The 27947-nt window shown below is 44.7% G+C and overlaps 1 protein-coding gene across 10 annotated transcripts in view; it reads left to right on the top strand.

Moving 5' to 3' along the window:
• LOC116944131 (tubulin polymerization-promoting protein family member 3-like) overlaps positions 1-27947 on the top strand; it is a 35693-nt gene that overhangs the window by 4114 nt on the left and 3632 nt on the right. For 5 of the 10 annotated variants that reach the window (XM_032957587.2, XM_032957585.2, XM_032957586.2 and 2 more), the window contains 2 exons: positions 11556-11825; positions 18989-19142. In XM_032957587.2, the coding sequence (XP_032813478.1) occupies positions 11635-11825; positions 18989-19142 (345 nt within the window). In that variant the 5' untranslated portion in view covers positions 11556-11634. Of the gene's footprint in view, positions 1-3862; positions 3938-7654; positions 7803-9463; positions 10513-11555; positions 11826-18988; positions 19143-27947 lie in introns of those variants that run through there. The other 5 variants (XM_076068297.1, XM_076068296.1, XM_076068294.1 and 2 more) reach the window with 3 other exon arrangements.

Genomic DNA, 27947 nt, shown 5'->3' with positions numbered 1-27947 from the left:
ACATTTGTCATTTCCATAGTCACCATCAAGTCATTGTAGCGCACGTGCCCAAGGCTATATGTGGTCTTATTGAGGGTAGCACCTCTTGAGGTGTGGCATAAAATCGGCAGCGTGTGTGTGTGGCAGCAGAGACTTACACTTCCAGAGGTTTTAACAAGGTAAGGGTGAGTGAGTTTGCCTGCATTCCGACACACACATGGCTTTTTCATGTACGTTCCTGTGTGTGTTTTAACATGTGTAGAGATAAAGTCTTCATCAGACATGGCAAATCCACTGCTAGATATTCAGTTTTATTTGCTTGGCTTGCCTACACTGTCATTATTCTGGACAATTTGGCTATCATCACTTCTGACCATAAGCATTCACCGTCCAAGCGGACTCAACTTTTTTTTTACCAGTTTGAATGATATCACTAGCTTGCTGATATAAGTTCTCTAATTCATGTGTTCCTCATTCTGTTTCTTCAATATAATTGCAAGCATGTATGTGTCTCTTCTCGATGCTTTCCCCACTTTTCAGTAATTTTGTTCCACTATGTTAATTAATGACCGTTTCTGAACCAGAGATTAGAGTAGAATCGACACACAAGCACAACATTCACGTCTTGGAAGGGGAGGCCTATGAAGACATCTCGCTGTAACATGTTTACTTTGCATGAAGTTGACAAAGCTCATATCTAGGGGTGGAGCTGTAACCTGATTTTAATACCTGGCCAGAGCTGACATGATTGGTAGGTGATATCTGAACTAGTTCTGTAATCAATCCTCCTCTACCAGCCTGCGCTAGCCGGCATGGTGAAGTATGGTCAAACATTCTCCATGACCAACATGGCATTAGGATGCCTTCAATCAGCAGGGGATTGAAAAAGGGCTCTACATTATTATCAACTCTAAACTCAACAAGTTTGTCAATATGACCTGCGGCCTTAAAAGGCAAAGTACATAATTGGTGACGTTTTGAGCCATAGACTTTCATAGCACGTGAGGGTCATTGCACAAAATGTCGTCAATTATATATTTTTCCTTTTTAAGTGGGTGTTTTTGACAGATGTGTTGAGGTTTTTTTTATTCCTGTTATGTGCGCCTATGCACCACTGCGCATGCGGTTTCAGAATTTGTATTATTTACTCGTGTTGACATGCTTTGAGTCAATGTAAATCCGGCTCATGTGAAAAGGCCAACAAGCCGTGTAGTCTACGATGCGGAAACCGCATTGCGTATTTCAGTATCTATGCAATTAATTGTACAATACGGCATCACTTTTACCCTGCAACATGTAGCTGTCAGAGGTGTACTGTAGCTAGCTGTGAGGGCACAGAGGCCCTTGACTTCATTTAGGTTTGGCACGGTGCAAGTCTGCCGGGTAAAGTCTACCGACGTGTAATAATACTGCACGTGACTACATTATTGCCTATCTTAATAGTTGACAGTGGGGGGGTAACCACTCTTTGATGTATTCAGTAATTACAGACACAGCAGCAGTGAAGCATCATTGCCTCGTATCAATAATTCAAAGCCGCTTGCAGAACTTTGTTTTACACATCCCGGTCAGTAAGGGTATCTCATGAAAGTAATTGCCGATGGTTGTTACTCCTCTGCGTTGGGAGCCCTAAGTAAGTAAAGAAAAGTCTGCATTTAGTCCATGGGCCAGAGCATAAATTGGTACCACCTAAGTTATAAAAAAAAACTTTCGTAGTACCGATTTATGTATATGGTTGAGAGCGAATTATTTAATAATCCCACTCATTTAAAATGGTTATCTCTTAATTCGCTATAGTTGGTCACATAAAGAAATTGGAATCACTAAAGCTATGCCACCGCAGGTGGCACAAGCGAGTCAAAGATCTGGTCTGCGTTCACGGAATGATCGTCGTGATAGGGACAAGTCTACCACAGGACAACCACTGTTGACTTTCCACCAAGTGGTGATACCTTTCACTCGATTCTACCGGCCCTGAAAGGATGGTGATGAGGTATATAAAGTTAACACTGCCTAGGACTTAAATTCATCATCACAAATAGGTTTCCTGTTGCTTTACCAACTGAAATACATCCCCAAAGGAGGTGTCGAAATGCTGTCCGATAATAGCAGTGGCAGGCATCACTCGCTCACTGGCCGCTAACAAAATGCAGTTGTTTTTGCCTTTAACCTGTCAGGTTGGAATGGCCTTAGTTTGCGTACAGTATCACCGTAGCCAAATTGATAAAATGGCATTGAATGTCGGTGATGCCTTCGAAGGGCGTGTGCAAGGTGCATGTTTGAAAGTTGGGCTGAGGTGCTCGGTTTATCACCCGTGGAGAGCAGATGTTTCTGCATCAATACCTCGAGCAAGGTGACTTAATCGTTGCCATGACGAAAGAGAAACACGATGCTGCCAAGTAAACACAGGTGATTCAGAAACCCAATTTGTATTTCCGTCTTCATTCCTCACGTCGCTAAGAATTCAATACTGTTGTAGTGCCGCTGAAATGAAATCCTGTTCAGAATTATGAAACGCTCCATGCTATATGTTGCCCACGTGTATTCAGCTTACGTGTATGTTGCATGGAACACATCCAAGAGCCACTAATTTGGAGGTGGAGGAGGTGGATCCAGCAAAAAGCGCCGTTTGCATTACAAATTTGTCCTTCAGAGTGTGGAGTTGTGGCAAAGTGGATAGCGCACTGCGTTATATCCCCAACCACCACGATGTTAATCTTCCGGCCACAGCTAACATCAGTGACGAGCGATATCTGAACTGATCCTGAGCCTTTCTCCCTTCACAAACCCACACTGACCAGCATGGTGAAGTTATGATGAAACAAATCTCCATGACCTAGCACAGCATGAGGAGGCCTACATCCAGCATTGGATTGACAAAGGGCTGTGCATTACCACTCAGGACAATGCTGTGACAGAAAATACAGCAGGTAGTTTTCTAAGCTATTTGTAGAGGTTTTAAGTAGTCCCTCTATGCGTGGGCTTTCTCCGGCAATTGCAGTTTCTTCCCACATGTTCATCTACTCTATATGAAAACGCATAAGCTTCGCCAATTGTACCCGCTTGATAATAATAACGAACAATTTATAACGTGTGCATATTTCACAAATCGGAACGCATTGTTCGATCGAGTACTAGGAGGCGTGGAGACAAATTTATTTGTCGTAAGCCAGCCTGAACATGTGAGCTTCGAGCTGCTGGTCGTATGTATGTTGAACTTCCTTCACACCGTACCTAGCCAACCTGGATGATGCTTGAATGCAGTGTGCGGTGGGAGAGCGTATGAGATGGCTGATGTAGCTATGGTGAAGCGCCGCTTAGCCAGGACGGTGCCGGTTCTGGGTACGATGAGCAGGTTGTCAGGTGTGCTATGTAGGGACGCGGTGGTTTGACGTGGTCAGTGGAGTGAGAAGGACATATCAGAGATATGGGGCGGAATACCTTGAGAGGAGAGATCTCTGGTACAGGATATAAAACATTTTTCCGTATCTTTGATTTGACGTGGAGCTAATGCAACATTTTTAGCGAAGCCATGGAAACCATGTGGGTCGCACATGATGCCCAGGACACATGACGGGTTGTTTTTGAAGCCCCGGTGTACTTTGTTGAGGTGTTTTTTTTATGATTGTCGGAGAATTGTTGGCATTGCGGGACATCAAGACGAGTGCCAACGATGTCTGCAAGCCACAGAGTGTTTGCTTTGGTGCTATAAATGCCCAAATGATGGGCCACTTTGTTGAGATATTATTTGTGGCCAGGCCGTCTCTGAAAAATAATTGAATACCTCGGTGGGCTTTGCTTGATAGGATTGGGATGGTTTAGTTTTATTTGTATGTTTTTGGGTGATTTGTTTACCTTGTGCTTTGCATGTTTGTTGTTCAAGCGTTCTTACCCGCCCCTACTGGACGTCTGTGAAAAAGAGCTTTGTAGCTCATCGGATTCCTCCAGTATAAATACTGTATGTATTTCTGATTCTGATGTTTGCTGTGGCTGTGGTCACACGTTGGGCAGATGTGCCACCACCGCCACCAGGTCCTGAGATGGTGAATGAATGGCATGTTGAGCGCATGGTTGTCGAGTGGAGAATGTAGAGTCCCAAGGTGACACCGATGATCTTCAAATTATTTGCGCGGCTGATGGCGGGGCCAATGGTGTGAGAAGATTTTGAGCGAGCGTCATTGGTGTTTAGGAAAAGGGGCTACGTAATGTTTGAGGGTTTCGTCATAGGTGATTTGACCAAACGCAGTGTTGCAATGTTGGGGGAAACATTTTCAAGGTTGATTGGCCCTGATTGCAGCTTTTGTTGTAGTATAATTGAATGTCAATGGCGTAAGTGTGACAGTTTATTATGTTACTGTTGATGAGATGACCAATCACGGCAATGTAGACCGATGGAAATATGGTAGAGGACCCAGGACGGATCCGTGAGGGACACCTGCATGTATGTATTTTGAACTTCTTTCGCACCGTACGTGGCCAATCGTGATAATCGGAGGTGCAGTTGATGTGATGACTGGGGTTGAGGACTGGCCACAACCTTGATCGTAGTATCTTGTGCTCCGGTGTGAGCTGTTGCAGCTCATGGCGAAATCGGATTCTAGATAAAAAATGGTGTTCGGAATCAATGAGGCTTTCGGGTATAACAACGTAACTTGTTACATTTGTATTACAGTATTGCTGGTAATGCTATTGCAATGCATTGTAGATGTTTTTCGACTACGTGGTGGGCAGCAGAGGTCAGACGTTTCCTGTAGTTGGCCACCAGGTTTGCACACATCTCAGGAGGGATTTTGTCCCACTCCTCTTTGCAGATCTTCTCCAAGTCATTAAGGTTTTGAGGCTGACGTTTGGCAACTCGAACCTTCAGCTCCCTCCACAGATTTTCTATGGGATTAAGGTCTGGAGACTGGCTAGGCCACTCCAGGACCTTAATGTGCTTCTTCTTGAGCCACTCCTTTGCTGCCTTGGCCGTGTGTTTTGGGTCATTGTCATGCTGGAATACCCATCCACGACCCATTTTCAATGCCCTGGTTGAGGGAAAGAGGTTCTCACCCAAGATTTGACGGTACATGGCCCCGTCCATCATCCATTTGATGCGGTGAAGTTGTCCTGTCCCCTTAGCAGAAAAACAGCCCCAAAGCATAATGTTTCCACCTTCATGTTTGACGGTGGGGATGGTGTTCTTGGGGTCATAGGCAGCATTCCTCCTGCAAACACGGCGAGTTGAGTTGATGCCAAAGAGCTCCATTTTGGTCTCATCTGACCACAACACTTTCACCCAGTTGTCCTCTGAATCATTCAGATGTTCATTGGCAAACTTCAGACGGGCATGTATATGTGCTTTCTTGAGCAGGGGGACCTTGCGGGTGCTGTAGGATTTCAGTCCTTCACGGTGTAGTGTGTTACCAATTGTTTTCTTGGTGACTATGGTCCCAGCTGCCTTGAGATCATTGACAAGATCCTCCCGTGTAGTTCTGGGCTGATTCCTCACTGTTCTCATGATCATTGCAACTCCACGAGGTGAGATCTTGCATGGAGCCCTAGGCCGAGGGAGATTGACAGTTCTTTTGTGTTTCTTCCATTTGCGAATAATCACACCAATTGTTGTCACCTTCTCACCAAGCTGCTTGGCAATGGTCTTGTAGCCCATTCCAGCCTTGTGTAGGTCTACAATCTTGTCCCTGACATCCTTGGAGAGCTCTTTGGTCTTGGCCATGGTGGAGAGTTTGGAATCTGATTGATTGATTGCTTCTGTGGACAGGTGTCTTTTATACAGGTAACGAGCTGAGATTAGGAGCACACCCTTAAAGGGTGAGATTAGGAGCACACCCTTAAAGGGAGTGCTCCTAATCTCATCAGGTTACCTGTATAAAAGACACCTGGGAGCCAGAAATCTTTCTGATTGAGAGGGGGTCAAATACTTATTTCCCTCATTAAAATGCAAATCAACTTATAACATTTTTGACATGCGTTTTTCTGGATTTTGTTGTTGTTATTCTGTCTCTCACTGTTCAAATAAACCTACCATTAAATTTATAGACTGATCATTTCTTTGTCAGTGGGCAAACGTACAAAATCAGCAGGGGATCAAATACTTTTTTTCCCTCACTGTATATAGTTCTCCACAACGCAAGGTGTGACCCGGTATCGACACGGTTCTGTAATGTGACCGCAGTGCATATATATTTTGTTTGTTTATCGGTCTCTCCCTTTTTTTGTCTTTAAAAGCCACCACAACCAATAACCTCCTCCCTCTACTCTAAGCCACACCTGGAATTTGAGACGCTACTGACAGATCTCACGCAGTCTGCCAGGGCAGTGCTTGAAATGGAGAGCCCCCTTTGTGGATGCGAGTGGCCTTGCGTGACCCCTTTACTGCAGCGTGAGCGCGTGCGGTCACATTCAGTCTCTAGGCTTGCCTCCAGGGGCTATGGGCCGGGGAAATATCTTGGTAATGCCGCCACGCATTTATATTTACTAATTTGTGTTGCTAATGAATCGGCCCTGCAGCGGTGTCTCGGTGTGTGCGATATGGAAGGGTTTTCTGGCTTATTTTAGAACAGGATGCGCAAGAAATGGACGATTAAAAGTCTGCTCAAATGACTGTTCGTGCAGCATTCATATTCATGAGTAGCCCTGAGCCAATGGTGGAAATTCCACATCCCTATGGTGGAGGTATAAGGCACCACACACGCACACTTAATGTGGCTGCTAAAAAATTCCACAGGATCAGCCACTTTGTTGAGTTTTCATTTGTGGCCTAGTCACTTCTGAAAAAGCTCTGGGCCTTACCTGGAAAAATAAAAACAGTTTTAATTAATTGTTTTCATGCTTGACTTGTAGTATTGACTCTCATCTTTTATGATCAATTATTTTGTATAATCTGGTATGGCACAGTATTGTAATGTTCTTATTTGTATGGAGTACAGTACTGTGCTGTGGTATAAAATAATAAACTTACAGCCTTTGGTTAATCCACTGCTGGATGAAAGTTTCTCCACACCATCATGTTAGCCGTGGAGGTTATTTGACCATACTTCATCATACTGATCCAGACCAGCTTGGTGAAGTGGAAGTATGTAGGCCCGGTTCGGATATCACTACACACTGAAGTTATCCATGCCGGGAATCGGTAACCAGATTGTCAGTAGTGTGGTTACCACTCTGTCACCACTTAGCCCACTGTGGTATGAAAGAAAGCATGAAGTGAGAATATGTTCTTAACTAAAAAAAAATCAAACGGTGTTTGACGTATGCTTCGGTCTGTATTGTGCATATTCTGGCAGTAAATGTAGTCGTACTTGATATGGCATGTGCTTTGAATGTGTGTAGTATGGGTCTGTTGTGTATATATTGTCTACAGAATGTACTTCACATGCGTATAGCGTATGCATGTGTTAACATGCATACGCTATATGTGATTATATATAATGCATGTGGCATTATTGTAAATCTAATGGGAATTTTTTTTAAATAAATTTGAACAAAATGCGTATACTCACATGTGTTTTCCAGTATTGCACACACACTGATAATTACCCAAATATGAATTCTCGCTAAATAAATACACGGGTGGAGCGGTTCCATTCCCAGCCACGGCAAACATTAGCAGCGGCGAGTTTTATCCAAATACTGTACGTACTCGGCCCCTCTTCCCCCAACCCGAACTGACCAGCGCGGTGAAGTACGATCAGACAACGCTCACGACCGACACTGCACGATGGAGGACTTCATCCAGGAGTGCACTGACAAAGGGGTGTGGGGTACATCTTCATTTGTTCTCGTTTCCACGGACTCAGCGACAACGACGACGACAATGCAAGGTTCCCATTGCAAATAGACAACGTGACTCTCAATGCGCGTTTCACCTGGTTAAATAAACTGGCAGCAATTATGCACAGTTCCTGGGCTGGTATTTTCTTAACATTTTGACCATTTTGGGGAAGTCTTGTGTGTGTGTCTGCGCTGTGGGGCGGTGGTGTAGCGGTTAATGTGCTGCGCTACGAACATGGAAACCCGGGTTCGATTCCCGGGTTTCCATGTTCGACACCAAAATTGACGATTATCTGAACCGGTCCTGGGCCTCCCCTATGTCGACTTGGCCTCAAGTGAGTACCTGGTGCGATATGTAAATATTGCCACTAGGGAGACAAAGGCGGCCGGGCGTGCTGTTCGCCACCCACCCCCTTGTGTGCCGTGCTGGCCTTCATAGGTGCTACCTGCTAACAGCACTTGCCTCGACAGTCTGTTTAGGCTATACGGGGGATCTTTGTCTTCCATTTACCGGTACATTGAAAGGCACACGGTGTTTATTGGACTCTGGGGCCGCGCATGGCTTCGGGATAACTTTCAGTGTGTACTTGTCAATCACAACACCTGGCCCCTCCCAGTGCTGTGACGTTAAACATGCCTCACCACTTTGTTGGAAAGAGTTAGTGTGCCCCAGTTAGTCACGTTTCAGTGTTAAAATGGTAAATTAGTGGCCAGTACCGGATGATATGTTGAATGGGTTTTTCAGTCATTTTGCGGGTAAATACATGCACGCATTTTACAGACGAAACAAGCCTGGGGGAAAAAAAACATCAGTTGGTTGAGGCTTTTTTATCAGATCAATCCTCCCATATGTGTGGCACACGCACACTCGATAGACCACATTGCAAGTGTTGTACACAACCATTAAACTGCCTCTGCATTGAGCAGTCACCCCTCTGAACGTCAATCCATTATGTAAACACCCGACCAGCAATGTGATATATTTATCCCAGAAAGCCCCACCGAGTTTTGTAACGCTCTGTCAGGAGGGTATTTCTTGGGCCACTTTATTCAGTACAGTACAAATATTTCAATATTTCAACGGAGCGCCTGACAATAACCAACATGCAGGCTGTGTGTTTCCATTGCGACTGTTTATCTGATAAACAGAACGCAGAAGAAAGGAATGCAACTGCAAATATTCTCAAATGCTTTACAATGTGCATTTGTCCTCAAAAGTATCTTTTAAAGTCTAATGAATTCGTATTACCTGTGGTGAACTGGATCAGAAACATTGACATTAACAAAGAAAATATGTAAATGGAAGAAAACCTTAAAACTATTCAAAGGATCATTGCGACATGAACATGGGGATTTGAGAACATGCCGGATAACGTATTGAGTGTTTGTTAAAGTCTTAATTAGAATCAGAATCTTTATTTAGACTGGAAGAATCCGATGAGCTATGAAGCTCTTTCACAGATGCCCAGTAGGGGCAGGTCAAAAAATTACAACAATAAACAATACAAACACAGACAGGAGTGCAAAGTATAGGGAAGTTGAGCGAGTCACTAAATAAAAAATAAAATATAGACGTGGGCTTGGGCAGGACACATCGCCAGAAGGGATTAATGGTTGACTGGAAAGATTAATGACAAAGTGACAGCGTGCCCAAAAGTAGTAGTACCACCAAGGAGATGGAGCATTTAAATATTATCCCGATTAAATGACATCAGCTTGTGTGCAGGTACTGGGTTGAATTGCCACGTTGCGGGAGTGGTGATGGCTTGGGGTGTGCGTTCATACAGCAGTGGATTGACCATGGCCCGATGAAGAATGACGTTATTGCTCGAGCCCGGTAACAAGGTGACAGTGCATATAATGACGTCATTGGGATTGATGTGCTCATGGTGCATGATGTCATCGCCATGGGAGAAAAAAAAGGCTTTTCTATTTAGAGATAGTGTTATATCCTCGAGTTTTGGGCGATCCTCTGATCGATCTGCTCCTATTTTTTTGCAGGATAAAAGAATCCTCATATGAGAACTAATTAATATTAAAAACAATCATATTGGACATCTGAATGAGTTATTTTGACTCCCTTGATATAGACAGCTGGATAGAGCTAATGCGTTCATGCTTTCGTCCTTAATTGGAAAGTATAAAAAAGTACAAGGGCAATGGAATTGGCATGATTCACATCAGCAATTGCCATAACGTTAATATCTGAAGTATTATGCTATGAGTGTATCCGATACATTGCAATTTACTACATGATGCAAATACAAAAATATATACGCACATATATAATATAAACGTGCAGATGAAAAGCGATAAGCCAACGAGCTTTAATTTATATACCATCTAAATGCAACGCATCATAAGACGTTTTACAAAATGTAATAACTACATCAGTGTAAAAACCACAGCACAGCAGGCTGGTCCAGATGTCTTGTGACCCCCCCCCCCCATTTAATTCTCTAAAACGTTATATTTGTATACCGATGGGGTATGAAAACAGAAATGAATAAGCAGAGGAACAAAACATTTTTAAGGGGCAATTATTTGGCGCGTGGGGGGGGGGTCACAAGATATCTGGACCAACCTGTACTGTTGCTCAGCACTCACAAGCGCAATAACGAGCCCCAGGGACACAGCAGCCAGGGGAGCACCAATGAGTCACGTAACCTATGCAGCCACAGAGGTGCCACGTCCACCTCGATAGGGTAGCACGTGGTTGCATGTCAAGAAAATCCCTCCCAGAAGGCCACGTGGCCGAAGGTACGTGTACAAAGAATACGTTTTTTTTTTAATGTGGAAAGGGTGCATATTGTCTGTATATATGTTGAACTTCTTTAGCACCATACCTAGCCAGCCCGTGCTAATCGGAGGGTTGAAGCCTCTGAAAAAAACGTGTCTGCCGCGATCGCCTCTGCGTGCGTGTCCTGCCATCGGCAATGGCCTCTGTTGCTTTTTACTCGCACTACCACCACTGTGGTAACAGCAAACGTTTTTCGAGATCATCTCTGATTCCTCCGTTTACTTATTGCAATATGAATATTACATGACCATGGCATAGTTTCGTTGGTGTCATCATAATAATAACACTTGTGTTGCATTAGTTAGATGTCAAACATAACTAACGTGCGTATTGCATTCGGGAAAAGTGGTTATACGTGAAACACCCATCGGGTGGTGGTCCGTATATTTGTTAAATGTATATCTACGTAAAAAAAACAATCCCCCACAAAGCAGCCTCACAGTTGAGTTTTAGTTGAGCGATTGGCTTTTGCAGTGTGACCAATGTGGTTGGGGTGTGGCAGGCGTATTTCTTTAATGTGTGTGGCTTGGCACAATACCTTAAGCGCTATAATTACCTTCACAAGGCACACCTCACGTCAATTACAGAAAACACGGGGCCTGCCCAATGTTGATTCATCATCAAACACTTGTTGCCCGAGGTAGCAGAATGCAAACATTTTTACGGTTTAAATCCACGAACTTTTACACTCGTAAATGTTTTCTACCACGTCTATATTTAATTACCTTGACATCACTTGCGAGTGTAGTTCACAGTTCTTAAGCAGTCGGCCAAACTCTAAAATTGTTGAACATTTTCTCACGAATGAAAATTTGAATCTAATTAATATTTACAGAGCGCTTGGACTATTTCTTTCTTGAGAAAACTGCCAGAGAGACCTATTATAATCAACATTCATTGAATCAATGTGTGCGCGAATGCGTAAATGAATAAAGAACAATTACAAAACACGATAAGTAATGGTTAACAGCATGTGCGGCCTCGCAACTTGTGTTTTGTGTAGCGGGCAGGAGCGACTTGCTTGAAACCAAATAATCCAATCGGAGCAGTGACGAGGAGAGGAGGAGAAGGGGTGTCTGGACATGGCGGAGGGCGAGGTGGACATCGCATCGCTGGAGGATTCGTTTAAAAAGTTCGCCGTCCTGGGAGACACCAAGGCCACGGGCAAGGAGCTCAACGGCAAAAACTTCGCCAAGCTGTGCAAAGACTGCAAGGTCATCGACGGCAAGGCAATCACATCAACCGACGTCGACATCGCGTTCTCCAAAGTCAAGTGAGTATTTTTGCCACGCGCCAAAGCGCTATGCTCTGGAGACGTGATCACATGGCCGGCGTTTGCTTTTAGACGAACGGGAGAGGGGGGGGGTGGTGTGATTTGACAGGGTCGTGCGATGTGATTGCGCGGACGTGGGCAGCCAAGGTTTCGTTTCCCATTCAATGTTGAGCACGTTTCGTGCATTAGATCCGGTGGCTTAACGGGAGCTGTCCGGCTGACGTCACGGTGACGAAATTCGGGGGGTGAACGGTGTCATGTCTGGGCTCCGCGTACGTCACAGCTGATGATTGGAGCCTTTCTCCAAGCTCGGGCTTGCGAGCGTGAGATGCGATACCTCCTTAACGCATGCCAATCGATATCTTGCACATTTTTTTTCGATAATTTATTCTGTTAATATCTCTTGCCCAAGTGTTTTTCTTTCACAGATTCTCATTTTTGTTTTCTAATCCGCTAACTTAATGCCATGCGTGTGTTTGACTTAACCCAGGTGTGTTCTACATTACACTACTTTGAAAGGTTCATGAGTGTGAGACAGACTGCTTAATTGAAGACATACGGTGCTCAACTTGTAAAGCATTACTAGGCTTGGCCCTTATGCCCTGAGCTGTGTAGCCATTGCACAGAAGGAGTGGGTGTACGGTGGGTGGGACATCTCTGCCAAACTCAACCTGGCCTCAGGTGCGGAGCAGCACCAAGTGGTTGTTTTAAAATTATCTTGTCAGTAGCTTCAGGGTGTTCACTCTTCATTCTGTACTGTACTTCGTATATATTTATTTGAAGCTCAGGAGCTCCAGGTTTCATCACTGTTGTTGAAGTGTTAAAGATTTGCCATGCTGGAGAGTTTGAGGTCTCGTCCCATTTTTTTCCTTGAACTGATAAACAATTTACTCGGTAGGAGACTTGAACGAGAACCATAAGCATTGGCGAATGCGACAACCGATCGTAAAGAGTGTACATTTAAGTGGAAACGGCCGCCACCAAGATGGCTAAATTGTGCTTACTGCCCAGCGTCCTGTTGGGGAACGCTCCTGTGCAGTGTCCAAGCCACCACCTGTCCCTTGCACCTGCCTTGGTGATGTTTGCAGTGCACAAAAGGGTTTGGCTTAAAGACAATGTGGACAATGCGGGCAATCCAGCGTCACCTGTTTTTCTGGTGCCGCTTTTTTTCGGCTGCGTCGTTTTGCTGTGTGCCCCCCGTGGTCATCGACGGCCATGCCGAGTGGAACCTTCCCGCAAATGCACATCGGTCTCGCCCTTTACAGAGGATACCATTCACCGTCAAGCAGCTGGCATGCGGCCTCCGTGGCGTTTGGGTTGCCATGAGAATGGAAGGCTGTTTAGGGTAGAATTGGGGGTCAGAGCAAAGTGCAAGCGTGGTGCTGCTATCAGTTTTAAATGTTCAGCACGTTTTTGCGTCTCCATTTTACTGTTGTTGTGGAGACCCATGGTGATCGTAAATATGTGTACAAAATATTCCAACGTACCTTTCTTTGAGGGCTAAATTATACGCCGTTTGTTGTAGTGTTTTTTTTACGATAATGTAGTTTGGTTTAATTATTTAGGAATGTCAAGTTTCATCTGCGTGGTAATTCAATTAATTGTCGTGATTTGTGGTTGCAGTATTGTGTACACCGTTCGCATAAATGTATATTATTTGGATATAATGTTCACGAATCATAAGGCATGGATTTTTCCATGCACAATTCAATGCATTTATGGTGAGTGCAGGAATAGGTTTTCATCGTTGTCTTTACATGCTTTCTACTTAGTCTTATTTCACGAAGCGGATGTCACAGCACTATTTTTGAGATCTACATGAACAGTCAAAATGATTTTTCTTTTCGAATTTAGCAAAATTAAGTGCAAAACTATTTTAACATGATGGCTGCTATTGGGTAGCTATAGCTACTCTTAGGTAACTTCATATGCCAATTTAAAAACCGGTCATCAGAAAACAATAGAATATATTCTCATCAAGGTCCTGTTGTTTATAGTGCAGTCTCAAACTCTTTTTTTCCCTCTCTCTAGCCTCTTTTTGCGCTATGAAGACGTGTCATTGCCACAAAACGTCACCTATTATATAGTTTTCCTTTCAAAGGCAATGTTATTGATTAACATGTTTAGTTTTTTTGTTCATGATTTTATTTTTGTAGTAATTTGTTGATATGACCTGAGACTGACCATACATTGACGTAATTTGAGAACCCAATTTAATCACAAGTGATCCGCCTGAATTCACGCTCATCCCAGATACGTATTTGACATGTGAATAACTGAAAATTGGTAATCATTGCAAGTTTATTACAGTTTATATGGGTTCCTCTGTGGCAATGCTATTTCCTTTGCCTGGTATGGAGGAGGTCGTGGATTCAATCCCGGACCCTGATGATTCCTGTATATTTGGAATTTGCGTGTTCTCTCTCCCCATGGTCGTTTGGATTTTTCTCCGGGTCTTCCGGCTTTGCCCTGCACATTTATAAACGGGTGTTTAGATTATTTGGCTGCTACTATAAATCCCCACAAAGGGATATAAGGCACTTTGGTGAGCTATCATGTGTGGCTTGGTCACCTCTGAAAAATAGCTAATCGTTCAGTACCTGGTAAATGAAATAGTTTAGTTTAGATACATGAGGCCTACATTTTAAGAAATTGTAAACGTTTACGTATATTGGTGTTTAAGATTAACTTTTCTGAGAAGCCTGAGAAATATTCACCTGCTCATTGCATTAGATGTTTAAGTACCTTTTACATTTACTCAAATATACAATACGTATACAATACGTATGACTGTGAGTAGAAATGTACCTTTTTATTCAAATCAAATAATAAAACGTTCCATTATTTGATAATCTACTGGATGTAAAGGCCTCCCCTTGCCACGTTGGTCATGGGGTTTTTTTGACCATGCTTCGCTGTGCTGATTTGTGCTTAATAGGTCTGGTGGTGGGAGGGGGGTACCCCAGCCCTATTTCTGATGTTACTCAACACTGAATTAAATTCTGGGTTACTGGGTTTAAAGTCTTATTGAATGATCGCATACGCTACCATTCCCACCCCTCCATTCCAAAAATGCTCAAAGTATTAAAAATCAACAAATACAGGATGTGTCATAGTGCAATTTGTATGCGGTGTTGTGGTGGCGATTGCTGAAAATATTACAAATTCTCAAAGTTTACTGGCATGGAAAAACCCCACAAATGTTAAATAACATGTTTTTAAGAGTAGGGGGGCAACGTCGTTTGTCATATTTGGAAAACGCTTAAAACATTCCGTCGAGCATTTTGTTGCAAAATATTATTCCCCCTTGCTCACGTGTTTAAAAGCCTTTTGCACCGATGGAGTGAGCGTGGATTGCAGCTGCGACTCACATAGGTGGCCCAGACAAACACGCGATTCGGCCAAACGTGAAATTTATTCAATCGCCTTTTCGCTTAAGTTGGCAGCACGTGTGTGTGCGCGCAGCAGGCTACCATGTCTTACCTCATAGGGTAAAGCAAGCTAAAGGGTTTCTCTCGATACCCCGTTTAAGTGTAGGTGATGTTGAATATTTTAAAGAAAACAAATCGCCAAGTATCAAATATTCATGGTCCTTTCATTCATCACCACCTGTGCTTTGTAACTGTTGTACAGAGGAGACCCCAGCAGTTCAGAAATTTGTCGCTATGCAGGGGGTTGTGATTCCATTTCAAAATAGATTCATTTTGTTAACTTATTGTGGTGAAAGTAGCAGCCTTGTAGGGGTCACATAAACCCATTACGTACAATATACACGGACCGATAAACCATTTGTACACGCTCAAATTGATGCCTGTAATCGATGAATTGATTCTTCGTTACACCTCCAACCTTGTACACAACCGGAAACACGATATAGTTTATAGAGCAACCATGTCCAGTTTGCGAGGTTATCAGTTCAGATCCTGCTGAGTGTCACCTCGATCAATCATCCCTCCAAAGTCGGTAAAACGAGCACCGCGTGGCGAAGCTGCACCCATTGGGTGGAAGGTTGCAGACGGTAGAAATGTTTAAAGTCTACCTTTGACTCAAGATTGAGAGCAGAAATAAGTACCACCCATAGCTCATTGGAACATTGGGACACCATGACTAGCATACTCCATATGACGAAGGGGGGTATACAAGAAAAAGATTGTTCATGTCATGAACACATGCATGAGCTTTGCCGTTTTTGCTGTCTTAATTTGTTTCAACACTTGTCTCATTTTGTCGTTGTCACTGAAAAAAATGGCAGAGTGATGAGAATCGAGGCTTTTGTGGGAACGAGTTGGATTACATCTGCAAACGAACAGAGGTTGTGTGCACAGGATGTTCTTTGTCTGATGGTTCACACGCCAGATGGTTATCGCAATCATGGAGGGGACCCGTATTGTATTTCGGTGGTTCCCGCGATTATCACCCCCTTGCCGATGCTGATAATACTGTGCAGGTCACCGCAAAAACCTCGGACCCTTTTCATTATAGTAAACAATTACCGCTGGGCGGTGGTGGCGCATGCCTTAAATCCGGCTCCATGCAGGAGAGGGTTGACGGATCGCCCGAGGTGCCATACCCTGGCTCGCCAGGAGAAGGCTGTACAGCAAGTGGGCTAATTGCCATCTGTTTAAATCTTCTGTGAGAGTGTTGCCCCTTTGCTTGCTTTCATCTTCTCCCGGTGCTCCGGTTTCCTCCCGCACATATAAACACTCATCATTAATTGACTGAAAACATATTAAAATAAAAAAGAGCATGGCTTTCCTCGATAGATAAATAATGGCAATAGTTGGTGTGTTATCATCATCAGTGTCGGTTTGTAACGCAGGATTCACAACAAAACACATATACCTCTGTACTTCCATATATAATTTAACACCATCATGTAAAGGTTTATTAAGTAGAGATAGAATTCACTCAACTGAATTTGAGTTTTATCCACTTGTGTATACATGGATTTATTTCTGGGCCACTCCAGTCCCCCGCCACGCTAAAACACTCAATAGAGATATTAGAAAACCTGTGTGTAAGGCTCGAGGCTCGATGAAGCTTTCCTGGATGACCATGAGTCAACTTGTTTCCTTGTTGAAGTGACCATGGAGTATTGCTCAATCTATATAGATGTTTACAAATACGACTCTCTGCACGTGCAGAGATGTGTTCTCAATCTCGCGTACATTCTCTTCTAAATGACATTAAAGCATGGTGCTACATTTACAGTGAGGGAAAAAAGTATTTGATCCCCTGCTGATTTTGTACGTTTGCCCACTGACAAGGAAATGATCAGTCTAATTTTAATGGTAGGTTTATTTGAACAGTGAGAGACAGAATAACAACAAATAAAATCCAGAAAACGCATGTCAAAAATGTTATAAATTGATTTGCATTTTAATGAGGGAAATAAGTATTTGACCCCTCTGCAAAACATTTTGGTGGCAAAACCCTTGTTGGCAATCACAGAGGTCAGACGTTTCTTTATAGTTGGCCACCAGGTTTGCACACATCTCAAGAGGGATCTTGTCCCACTCCTCTTTGCAGATCTTCTCCAAGTTATTAAGGTTTTGAGGCTGACATTTGGCAACTCGAACCTTCAGCTCCCTCCACAGATTTTCTATGGGATTAAGGTCTGGAGACTGGCTAGGCCACTCCAGGACCTTAATGTGCTTCTTCTTGAGCCGTTCCTTTGTTGCCTTGGCCGTGTGTTTTGGGTCATTGTCATGCTGGAATACCCATCCACGACCCATTTTCAATGCCCTGGCTGAAGGAAGGAGGTTCTCACCCAAGAGTTGACGGTACATGGCCCCGTCCATCGTCCCTTTGATGCGGTGAAGTTGTCCTGTCCCATTAGCAGAAAAACACCCCCAAAGCATAATGTTTCCACCTCCATGTTTGACGGTGGGGATGGTGTTCTTGGGGTCATAGGCAGCATTCCTCCTGCAAACACGGCGAGTTGAGTTGATGCCAAAGAGCTCCATCTGACCACAACACTTCACCCAGTTGTCCTCTGAATCATTCAGATGTTCATTGGCAAACTTCAGACGGGCATGTATATGTGCTTTCTTGAGCAGGGAGACCTTGCGGGCGCTGCAGGATTTCAGTCCTTCATGGCGTAGTGTGTTACCAATTGTTTTCTTGGTGACTATGGTCCCAGCTGCCTTGAGATCATTGACAGGATCCTCCTGTGTGGTTCTGGGCTGATTTCTCACCGTTCTTATGATCATTGCAACTCCACGAGGTGAGATCTTGCATGGAGCCCCAGGCCGAGGGAGATTGATAGTTATTTTGTGGTTCTTCCATTTGCGATTAATCGCACCAACTGTTGTCACCTTTTCACCAAGCTGCTTGGCAATGGTCTTGTAGCCCATTCCAGCCTTGTGTAGGTCTACAATCTTGTCCCTGACATCCTTGGAGAGCTCTTTGGTCTTGGCCATGGTGGAGAGTTTGTAATCTGATTGATTGATTGCTCCTGTGGACAGGTGCCTTTTATACAGGTAACAAGCTGAGATTAGGAGCACTCCCTTTAAGAGTGTGCTCCTAATCTCAGCTCGTTATCTGTATAAAAGACACCTGGGAGCCAGAAATCTTTCTGATTGAGAGGGGGTCAAATACTTATTTCCCTCATTAAAATGCAAATCAACTTATAACATTTTTGACATGCATTTTTCTGGATTTTGTTGTTGTTATTCTGTCCCTCACTGTTCAAATAAACCTACCATTAAAATTAGAGACTGATAATTTCTTTGTCAGTGGGCAAACGTACAAAATCAGCAGGGGATCAAATACTTTTTTCCCTCACTGTATAGCATTTTGAAGTTCGTTTTTGCGTCTTTTTGTGTATGGCTTGACCGTCGTTTTCTCTAGATATTCACGTATCCAATCTTTTCACATATCTGCCAAAAGCCGAGTCCCCAGTGGGTCGAATATGCTATGTTGTTCTGTGTACTCAGCCCATCAACCCTATAGCATGGACTAAGTCGACCCGTGACCAGGATGTGAATTCGAAACCTTTGGAAATTTTTGGCCATGCTTTCTACCCACAGCATTAGGTGGGCAGACAAGTAAAGGGGCCGCGGTTATCGGTAATTTTTACGGGTAATTTCACCGCAATGCAAGCGGTGCATTGTCTGAGTGGGTGCTGTCTGCGTGTGACCCTCTCCCTGGCACACCGGCAGACAGAAGGCGGCACGGGTGATCACGTTCGAAGAGTTCAAGGAGGCGCTTCAGCAACTCTCGTGTAAACGCTTCAAGGACAAGGATGAGCAGGAGGCCCTAGAGGAGACGTACAAGCTCATCGCTGGGAAGTCCCCCATCATCCATGGGGTCACGGTACGGCAGAGCACCTGGAGTCGGAAAGACAAGAGGACTCTTCTTGCAGTCCCGTTAGCTTGTTGGGGGATAGTGCTTTTTTAACCCTTTCCTGTTCCGTTGACGGACGTGTACGTCATTCGTTTTTCTTCGAATTCAGTTCCAATGACGTACGTGCGACATCGTACGTGTACGCCATAGGAAGGAAACTGGAAGAAAAACGAAAATAAAATCACTTTTATGGGTACCGAGGTTGCCACAAGGCCACGCGGGAGGGCGTGTGAAACAGTTTGGCGCCAGCTGTCATAGAGTGCGGTGGTCGTGTCGCTACTGTTCTCTGCGGTGAGTGGACTGTCTTTAAAATCAGCGACGCTACGCCTGTATAAATACAATTAACGCTGAGCTGCTTGCGTGCTCCAAAATTCAGAGGTGAATGGGACCCAACCCTGCAACTTGCAGACATCTCAGAACGGGAAAGGGTTAAGTGAGCACCTGTTAAGGTTGGAATGGCACAATCCTGCCTTGAATGCTCTCTCATCTTGGATTGATTCTAACTTCCTCCAGCTAGATGTTGTCATAACTGAAGTACTTCTAATCGACCAAAAGTCCCACCACCGTCGCTGAAATTACACTTGCAAAGAGTGTGGGAACCTTGGAGCTGCAGTTGATCCCAAGCTCTCATTTGCTTCCCACATATCTCAGCTCCGTCTGTGCAACATCTTCCCTTACAGTGAGGGAAAAAAGTATTTGATCCCCTGCTGATTTTGTACGTTTGCCCACTGACAAAGAAATGATCAGTCTATAATTTTAATGGTAGGTTTATTTGAACAGTGAGAGACAGAATGACAACAACAAAATCCAGAAAAACGCATGTCAAAAATGTTATAAATTGATTTGCATTTTAATGAGGGAAATAAGTATTTGACCCCCTCTCAATCAGAAAGATTTCTGGCTCCCAGGTGTCTTTTATACAGGTAACGAGCTGAGATTAGGAGCACACTCTTAAAGGGAGTGCTCCTAATCTCAGCTTGTTACCTGTATAAAAGGCACCTGTCCACAGAAGCAATCAATCAGATTCCAAACTCTCCACCATGGCCAAGACCAAAGAGCTCTCCAAGGATGTCAGGGACAAGATTGTAGACCTACACAAGGCTGGAATGGGCTACAAGACCATTGCCAAGCAGCTTGGTGAGAAGGTGACAACAGTTGGTGCGATTATTCGCAAATGCAAGAAACACAAAAGAACTGTCAATTTCCCTCGGCCTGAAGCTCCATGCAAGATCTCACCTCGTGGAGTTGCAATGATCGTGAGAAGGGTGAGGAATCAGCCCAGAACTACACGGGAGAATCTTGTCAATGATCTCAAGGCAGCTGGGACCATAGTCACCAAGAAAACAATTGGTAACACACTATGCCGTGAAGGACTGAAATCCTGCAGCGCCCGCAAGGTCCCCCTGCTCAAGAAAGCACATATACATGCCCGTCTGAAGTTTGCCAATGAACATCTGAATGATTCAGAGGACAACTGGGTGAAAGTGTTGTGGTCAGATGAGACCAAAATGGAGCTCTTTGGCATCAACTCAACTCGCCGTGTTTGGAGGAGGAGGAATTCTGCCTATGACCCCAAGAACACCATCCCCACCGTCAAACATGGAGGTGGAAACATTATGCTTTGGGGGTGTTTTTCTGCTAAGGGGACAGGACAACTTCACCGCATCAAAGGGACGATGGACGGGGCCAGGGGCGGAGCCAGGGGGGGGTGACAGGGGTGACATTCTGCGTATAAGTGTACGACACTCGGTCTGGCGGACTCCGTGCAACTGCATTGTCAGAGTGTGTCGCCAACCGATGGCGTCTAGTTCAACAGCCTGACTCTCTAATCATTCTTGAAATTAAAATTTGTTGAATATCACCCCGGCCTGAAATCCCGCTCCGCCCCTGTACGGGGCCATGTACCGTCAAATCTTGGGTGAGAACCTCCTTCCCTCAGCCAGGGCATTGAAAATGGGTCGTGGATGGGTATTCCAGCATGACAATGACCCAAAACATGGCCAAGGCAACAAAGGAGTGGCTCAAGAAGAAGCACATTAAGGTCCTGGAGTGGCCTAGCCAGTCTCCAGACCTTAATTCCATAGAGAATCTGTGGAGGGAGCTGAAGGTTCGAGTTGCCAAACGTCAGCCTCGAAACCTTAATGACTTGGAGAAGATCTGCAAAGAGGAGTGGGACAAAATCCCTCCTGAGATGTGTGCAAACCTGGTGGCCAACTACAAGAAACGTCTGACCTCTGTGATTGCCAACAAGGGTTTTGCCACCAAGTACTAAGTCATGTTTTGCAGAGGGGTCAAATACTTATTTCCCTCATTAAAATGCAAATCAATTCATAACATTTTTGACATGCGTTTTTATGGATTTTTTTTGTTGTTATTCTGTCTCTCACTGTTCAAATAAACCTACCATTAAAATTATAGACTGATATTTCTTTGTCAGTGGGCAAACGTACAAAATCAGCAGGGGATCAAATACTTTTTTCCCCTCACTGTATCTGCTGTTTTCTTACTCCAGCTGTCACTATTGCAACTCTATTCTCGACGGCCTCCCCAAACCTCTCATCTCCAAAACTAGTGTTGCTGCTTCTATACTTCTCATCCACACTTGTAAACAAGACCACATCATAATATTCCAATCCCCCAAACTAATTCCAATTCTCAGTCTAATGCCAGGTTAATTTCAAGATCCAACTCACCATCTTCAAAATCCACGTTTCCATCTCGCACTACTCCCCCCTTCCACACACCCTCTACTCCAGCAAACAAGGATTTCTGTCAAAGTCAACCTTCGCCCAGTTTGAGGTCGCCCTTTCTCCTCTACCATCCCAGTCGTCTCGAACTCCCTTAACCCAGCCATCTATGATGTCGACTTCCCTGCCCAATAAAAATTGTAGCCGCAAGTGGACTTATTTCAATCTGTTTCCATCTGCACGGGGCATAGAGCATTTCCCTCTCACACACGTGGGTTTTCTCAGGATGGTCCGGTTACCTCCCACCTGTACAATAAATACTTTATAATAATTTGGCTGAACGAATATTTAAAAAAAAAAACAAGACCCTCCTGAAAAAAGAGTGTGACTATCCTGGATAAACAAGTCATTTTTATTTCATCCAGGCTCAAGACTTTTATTTTTTCTCCACAAATGAATGCCTCTATATCTACGTGAATATTTGAATATCCCCCCCCCCCCCACTAATTTCTACAGAGTCATGAGGTGCAGTTGCATTTAGAAACTATTTAAACCCAAGTTGCATTTTATTGTACGAGTCAACCTTGGGGGCGGCTCTGCACAGGTTCACAGAACACTTGATCGTAGCCATGATCAGGGAGGCAAACTGAGGGAACATGCTTCGTAGTGAAGTGGACTAACCACTGTGCCAACACTCCACATTTATATTATATATATAAAAAAGACAAAGATCCCCCGTATAGCCTTAACAGACTGTTGGGACAAGTGTTGTTGGTGAGCATCTATGAAGGTCGGCACTGCACACGAGGGGGTGGGTGGCCAACACCACGCCCGCGTCTACCTAGTGGTGATATTTACACATTGCACAAGGTACTCATTTGAGGCTGAGTCGACCTAGGGGAGGAGACCCATATCCGGTTCAGATAATAATTTACTAGCATTGGCCGTGAGCAGGAATCGAACTCAGGTCGCCGGCTTCGTTGAAGAGCGTGCTCACCATTGCTCTACCGCTCCCATACATATATTTGTGTTGGTACGCACACACATAAAAACACACACACAAATAAAAGCATTGGCCAAACATGAAGGAGAATAATGCAGCTCGGCTTTTTATGTTTTGACAGATTAAGAGATATGGCAATGGCAGTCTCAGCCAGTAGAAAAATGCACCAGAGTCGAGCCAGAGAACTGCAATTTGAAACGCGCGGTTCCTAGGCAGAAAAATTAGTTGACTAACTTTTGTTTTCAGACGCGTGTAATTTCATCAGTTATTGGTGAATTTAATTTTAGCTAAGTCTTTTCAGCATTGCGGCATCAAATGTGTACTGTAATTTGCTTTTTCGCAATGACTGCCCCTGGCAGGCATGGGTTTCTGGGTTCGCAGCATGAGGACTATAGGATTAACAAGGCTGTGGTCGGAGATGTTACAGTGGGGCTTGGCAGGCTGTGTCGTATTTCCTTTCTTTTTTTTTAAGTCCCGTGTGCTTGTAAATGCAATACCGCGCATCTTAATTTAAGCATCGCGTCTTAAAAATCGTTTTGGCACGAAGGAGGGGGGGGGGGGTGATCCATGGGTCGTGGGGGGGGGACTGTTTGCTGATTGCATGAAAGCTGGTTGCTGGAAGGCACAGTCACATTATCATCCATGACACAGCGCGGCAGGGGCGATGGTGATTACACCCCATCCCCGTGTGCCGGTTACAAAGCCTCGCGGTCGTTTAGTTTACGTTGCCCCCCCTCTCTGCTGCTTGGTCTCGGGCCTCATTGCGAGCACCGCTCGGGCGTGCAGTCTCAATCTGCTTAATATAAAACAGCAAATACAAGTCTGTCTCGCCCGCCTTGTTTTGCCCAAAACGTCTTGGAAACGCGCACAACTCTGCGCTCAGTTGCCCCGGGTTACTGAAAGCACATGGCCTCATCCAGCGACGCTCACACCGACCACACGCTAAGAAAGCCTTTACCCTTCACCCGCGAGTGACCGCAAAAGCCGGTTCTGCCGAGACGTTCACTTGGCGCTGGGTAAAGTGCGGGCGGGGGTGGGGGGGGGCACATGGCGAGACTAAGCTGCCATGGGTTTGCTCTTCGGCCATGCGCCCTGCTTGTGTTGGGCGTAACGAGGGTGGATGGGAGCTCGCTCTCGCCTGGGCACGGTTAAGTGCTGGCGAGCTAGGGACCATGCTGGCTATAACCATCGGTTTCCCAACATCTGCGAGTCCTCTACTCCCCACTTACCCTCCTGCCCCCTCCGTCCGTCCGACCGTCTGTCCGCTCTAGAACACACGTGCTTTTGTTCTTACGCGAACGACGGTGAGCGGAGTGAGACAGGGTGTTGGTTCTTAGAGGAGTGCCCGTGGCCCACCATTCAAGTGGCAGAAAGTAACTTGAGAGTAATGTTGGTGAGCACACACGTTTGCAAAGTCTCCGCGAGGATGAATGAGGCTCTTCTTTGTGTGCATTGGATCATCCGCAAGTAAAAGGTGCTGCATAATCCAGTGCAATTTCTTTGCAGAATTTCTCTCGGCTTATCCCTGCGTGATAGACGCGACGTGAATTTCGTGAGAAACTTATCCGTTCATTCTGCTCGTGCATTAGCCGAGGTTTCTCTGGCTTGTCCAACTTATTTTCTCTTTGATCTTCTTTTGTAAAGGCGTTTGGAAAAAAAAATTACCGTGGAAAACCAGCCCACGCAGATAATGAGACCCATCTTGTTTATTTTTTGTTGTACCAGAAACGATGTGGTTGCTAATTCAGTGTGCGTGTGTCAGAGGGAACATGCCCTAACGCAGTCTTAATGGTTTATTTCTGAAACTGTTGCTGGGCTACAAGAGAGACACTCCAGACATTAAGGCTCATGCATTTGTCGTGCCATCAGGCCGGATAATTAATGTTTTTTCTCACGAAGAAATAGGAAAAGGTATCGTGTTTCCATTAAATTTTCACGTTAAACGTTTTCTGGATTTGGCATTGGTGCGACGACGACTCATCGAAACCGAGACGCATTCACGGACAGAATGGGTGCCCTGGCCCAACTGTTAACAATTTATTCTGCGCATTAACAATGCAGTCAGTTTGGCCAGGAGAGGGGTAGATCTTGTTGGCGTTTTACGTTGAACTAAATATCACGGCGTGATAAAGCGTGTCGGGGTAAAGGCTGCAGCGCTCCCGAGCGACTACCCTCCCCACCGTGGCATTTCACGGTGATGTGTGTGATTGCCATTTCACGTCTGTTTATGGGCAATAAATGCTTCATAGGGAAACCAAAACGCTGTAAAGCTGACGGCGAAATTGTGATCTCAGTGGTGTCGGTTGCCTGGCGACAGGCTGTTGCAGTCCTCATAAAATGTGTTTTGTTAAAGGTTATCTTGCTTTGAAAGGCAGAGTGGAATGATGACAGAGCCAAGTTTCAAGTATTGCACAGCTTAATAATTTATCTTTATTTTTCAGAGGTTTGACGCTCGCCACAATTTTAATAAGATTTTCAGGTTTTATTTATTATCTGCTTTCAAAGGAATAATAAGCAAACCGGAAATTATGGAGTCTCAGGATGATATTTTCAGGACAGTCTAAAGTTGATAGTTTGTCAATTTTGTGTTGGTAACTAGTTACTTGTCAGAATCAGAATATTTATTTACACTGGGGGCATCTGATGGGCTATTAAGCTCTTTTTCACAGATGTCCATTAGGGATGGGTAAGACTCACACATTTAAGCAGATAGCATTCAAACTTCAGTTAGAACGGACACCTACTTGCAGGTTCTGCCTTTTTAAAAGCTCTTGTGTCCATGTAGCTGGGTATCAGTTGCACACGATGTTTACGTGACCCACCAACCCTCCCTCGCTCCCTACCAAACTGCTGCTGTACAGGGTGATGTGACGGCTTGGCCAGCCTACGAAAAAAGTTAAACATTTCCGTAAAGAGGTCTTGTTTTAAGAGCAATATTCAACCACAATTGCATTCCACAAATGATATTAAGTATTTCGGCATGAAAAACAATGTTGTAAGATACTTTGGGGAAAATGTGTTAAGAAGTAGTGCCGTTATTAAAGTATCCCGCCCAGATGGTCACTGTACGCGAGGACCTTGGGGGGGTTGGGTGCCGACTTAGCAGCAGCAGCAACAACGACGAGGGCTGGCATGAGGAAAGAGGCGAAAGAGAAATGTGTTGGCCTCAAAGGCGAAATGCCGTTATGACCTCTTGGTATGAACCCTGGATTGTGCTATAATAAAATCGCGACATCTCCAACTAACAGTAATACTTTAACGAGAGTACATTTCCTTAAGACACACACGCGCACACACGTGCACTTTGGGGACGTCCTTTAACAGAGTGTGCCGTTTACAAGGGCGTTTGCTAAATCTGTGAGCAATTACGCAGTCAAGTGGCCGGTAACCATTTTACACGGCCCCTGTTATGTCTACGGGGAGTTTGTTGGATCATGGGGTCTGCGGCTGGTGTCACAATGTTCCACAGTCTTTGCACGATAGACTTTCTTCTAATGAAATGCATCGCTACCAAATAGGTGCTTGACTCTTCCATACTCGACATATTACATAATGCCTTGAATATGCTCAAAGTACAAAGGGGGTTGATGCACCATGAAAGAAATGGGCATTCCGCCCCCACCCCTACTCCCAGTCCAAAGGTCATCTCTGGACTGTTTTCTTTTTTTGAAACACTGAACACCATGTGCACACAATCAGTGTAAAATGTCTTGCCAAGGAACACGGCCAGCTCCAGTCCCGATTAAACTCCGCAGCTAATGTGCTGTCACATTAATCGCCTCCGTAGCATAATTTTAATTCATACGTCCAGTTACAAAAGGAGGAAGGAACGATCCGATGCTTGGGGAATGTACGACGACAGGAGGGCCGTCTGACTATTTAACGTGCCTGTGTTTTGCTGCCAGTCTTGAGCGAATATGAAATGAGGACCATGGCTTAGCGTAACGTCCGTTGTGGATTTCCCTTGCTGGTAATACCAAGGCAGGGTATTCATTATACCGGCGGTGGTCAATGAGGAACCACAGTTAAACAGAGCACATGCCGTGACTAGAGCTGCTGGGTGGAATTGAGTGCGTGTGTCAAACTCCCTTAATGAAAAGCGATTGGCAAATGGGGCCCGCACCTGCCCACGCATCGCGGAGGAGCGCAGGATTTGCTCATGCCCACGTCCCCGCTTGGCCCCTCGCTTCACCGTCCCGAGCCGCCGCCGCCACCCCCCCCACCCTCTGTGCCCACAACCTCCACGATTTATGGGCTTGGGGAATGAAGTGGGGCAACGTCCGTCGCAAGTGTGCGATGCATTATTGAAAAGGAAATTGGGCAACAGGAGTAAGTTGCAGCGGTTAATGAACGGAAGTAAATTAGTTTTGTTCAAACAATATTGCCGTTTCATCCGACTCTGCATATGCACGAACCTGAGTGGACAGAGGGAGGTGATGATGGGGTTAACTGCATGTTGTTTTTTCGAAGGTTAATATTTCACCTGGGTAGGAGAACTTTCAAGTTGCGTTTGCACGACTGCACAATGGTGTTTTGCTGACAATTGTGTTGAATACAAGTTACAATGCACACCCGTATGAATCCTAATGATGGAGTACATCGTTTATGTAGGAGTTGCATTGGGTTATGCCTTACCTTTAGTCGTGGCTTTATGTATTCGTACATGTACACTATTTTTGCCTGGTCATTTTGTGGTTCTGTGTGTCTGGATATATGTATATAGTGTTCTGTCTGGTCTATGGTTCTGTGTTTAAGTATACAGTATTCCGATAGTATTTATATTGTTTATAGATGATTGTGTTAAAAAATCAGTCTTCTGCCTGATATATTAGCTTCTCTGTATTTACATGCACGCCGTTGTTATAGCGCGACTATATGCGCAGGCAGCCTATATATATAAAATATTAGAAGACATGGGCTTTGAGATTAATGCGGTTGTCTTTTTGTCCAACACCCCAAACGCTATTCCTGGCATTCCTTTCAGCGCTGAGGGTTTTGGCCCAGGTTTCCCGATTTTGTGGCCGAAAAAGGTCATCTTTCCACCACATTTTCGAGCTGTAACCAGGCAACGGTAAAAAAAAAATC

This window comes from Petromyzon marinus, chromosome 20, assembly GCF_048934315.1.
Source record: "Petromyzon marinus isolate PM22_M1 ecotype Great Lakes invasive population chromosome 20, UKy_Petmar_22M1.pri1.0, whole genome shotgun sequence".
NCBI lineage: Eukaryota > Metazoa > Chordata > Hyperoartia > Petromyzontiformes > Petromyzontidae > Petromyzon > Petromyzon marinus.
The sequence above is the reverse complement of the archived record's forward strand: the minus strand, read 5'-3'. Positions and strand labels throughout refer to the sequence as shown.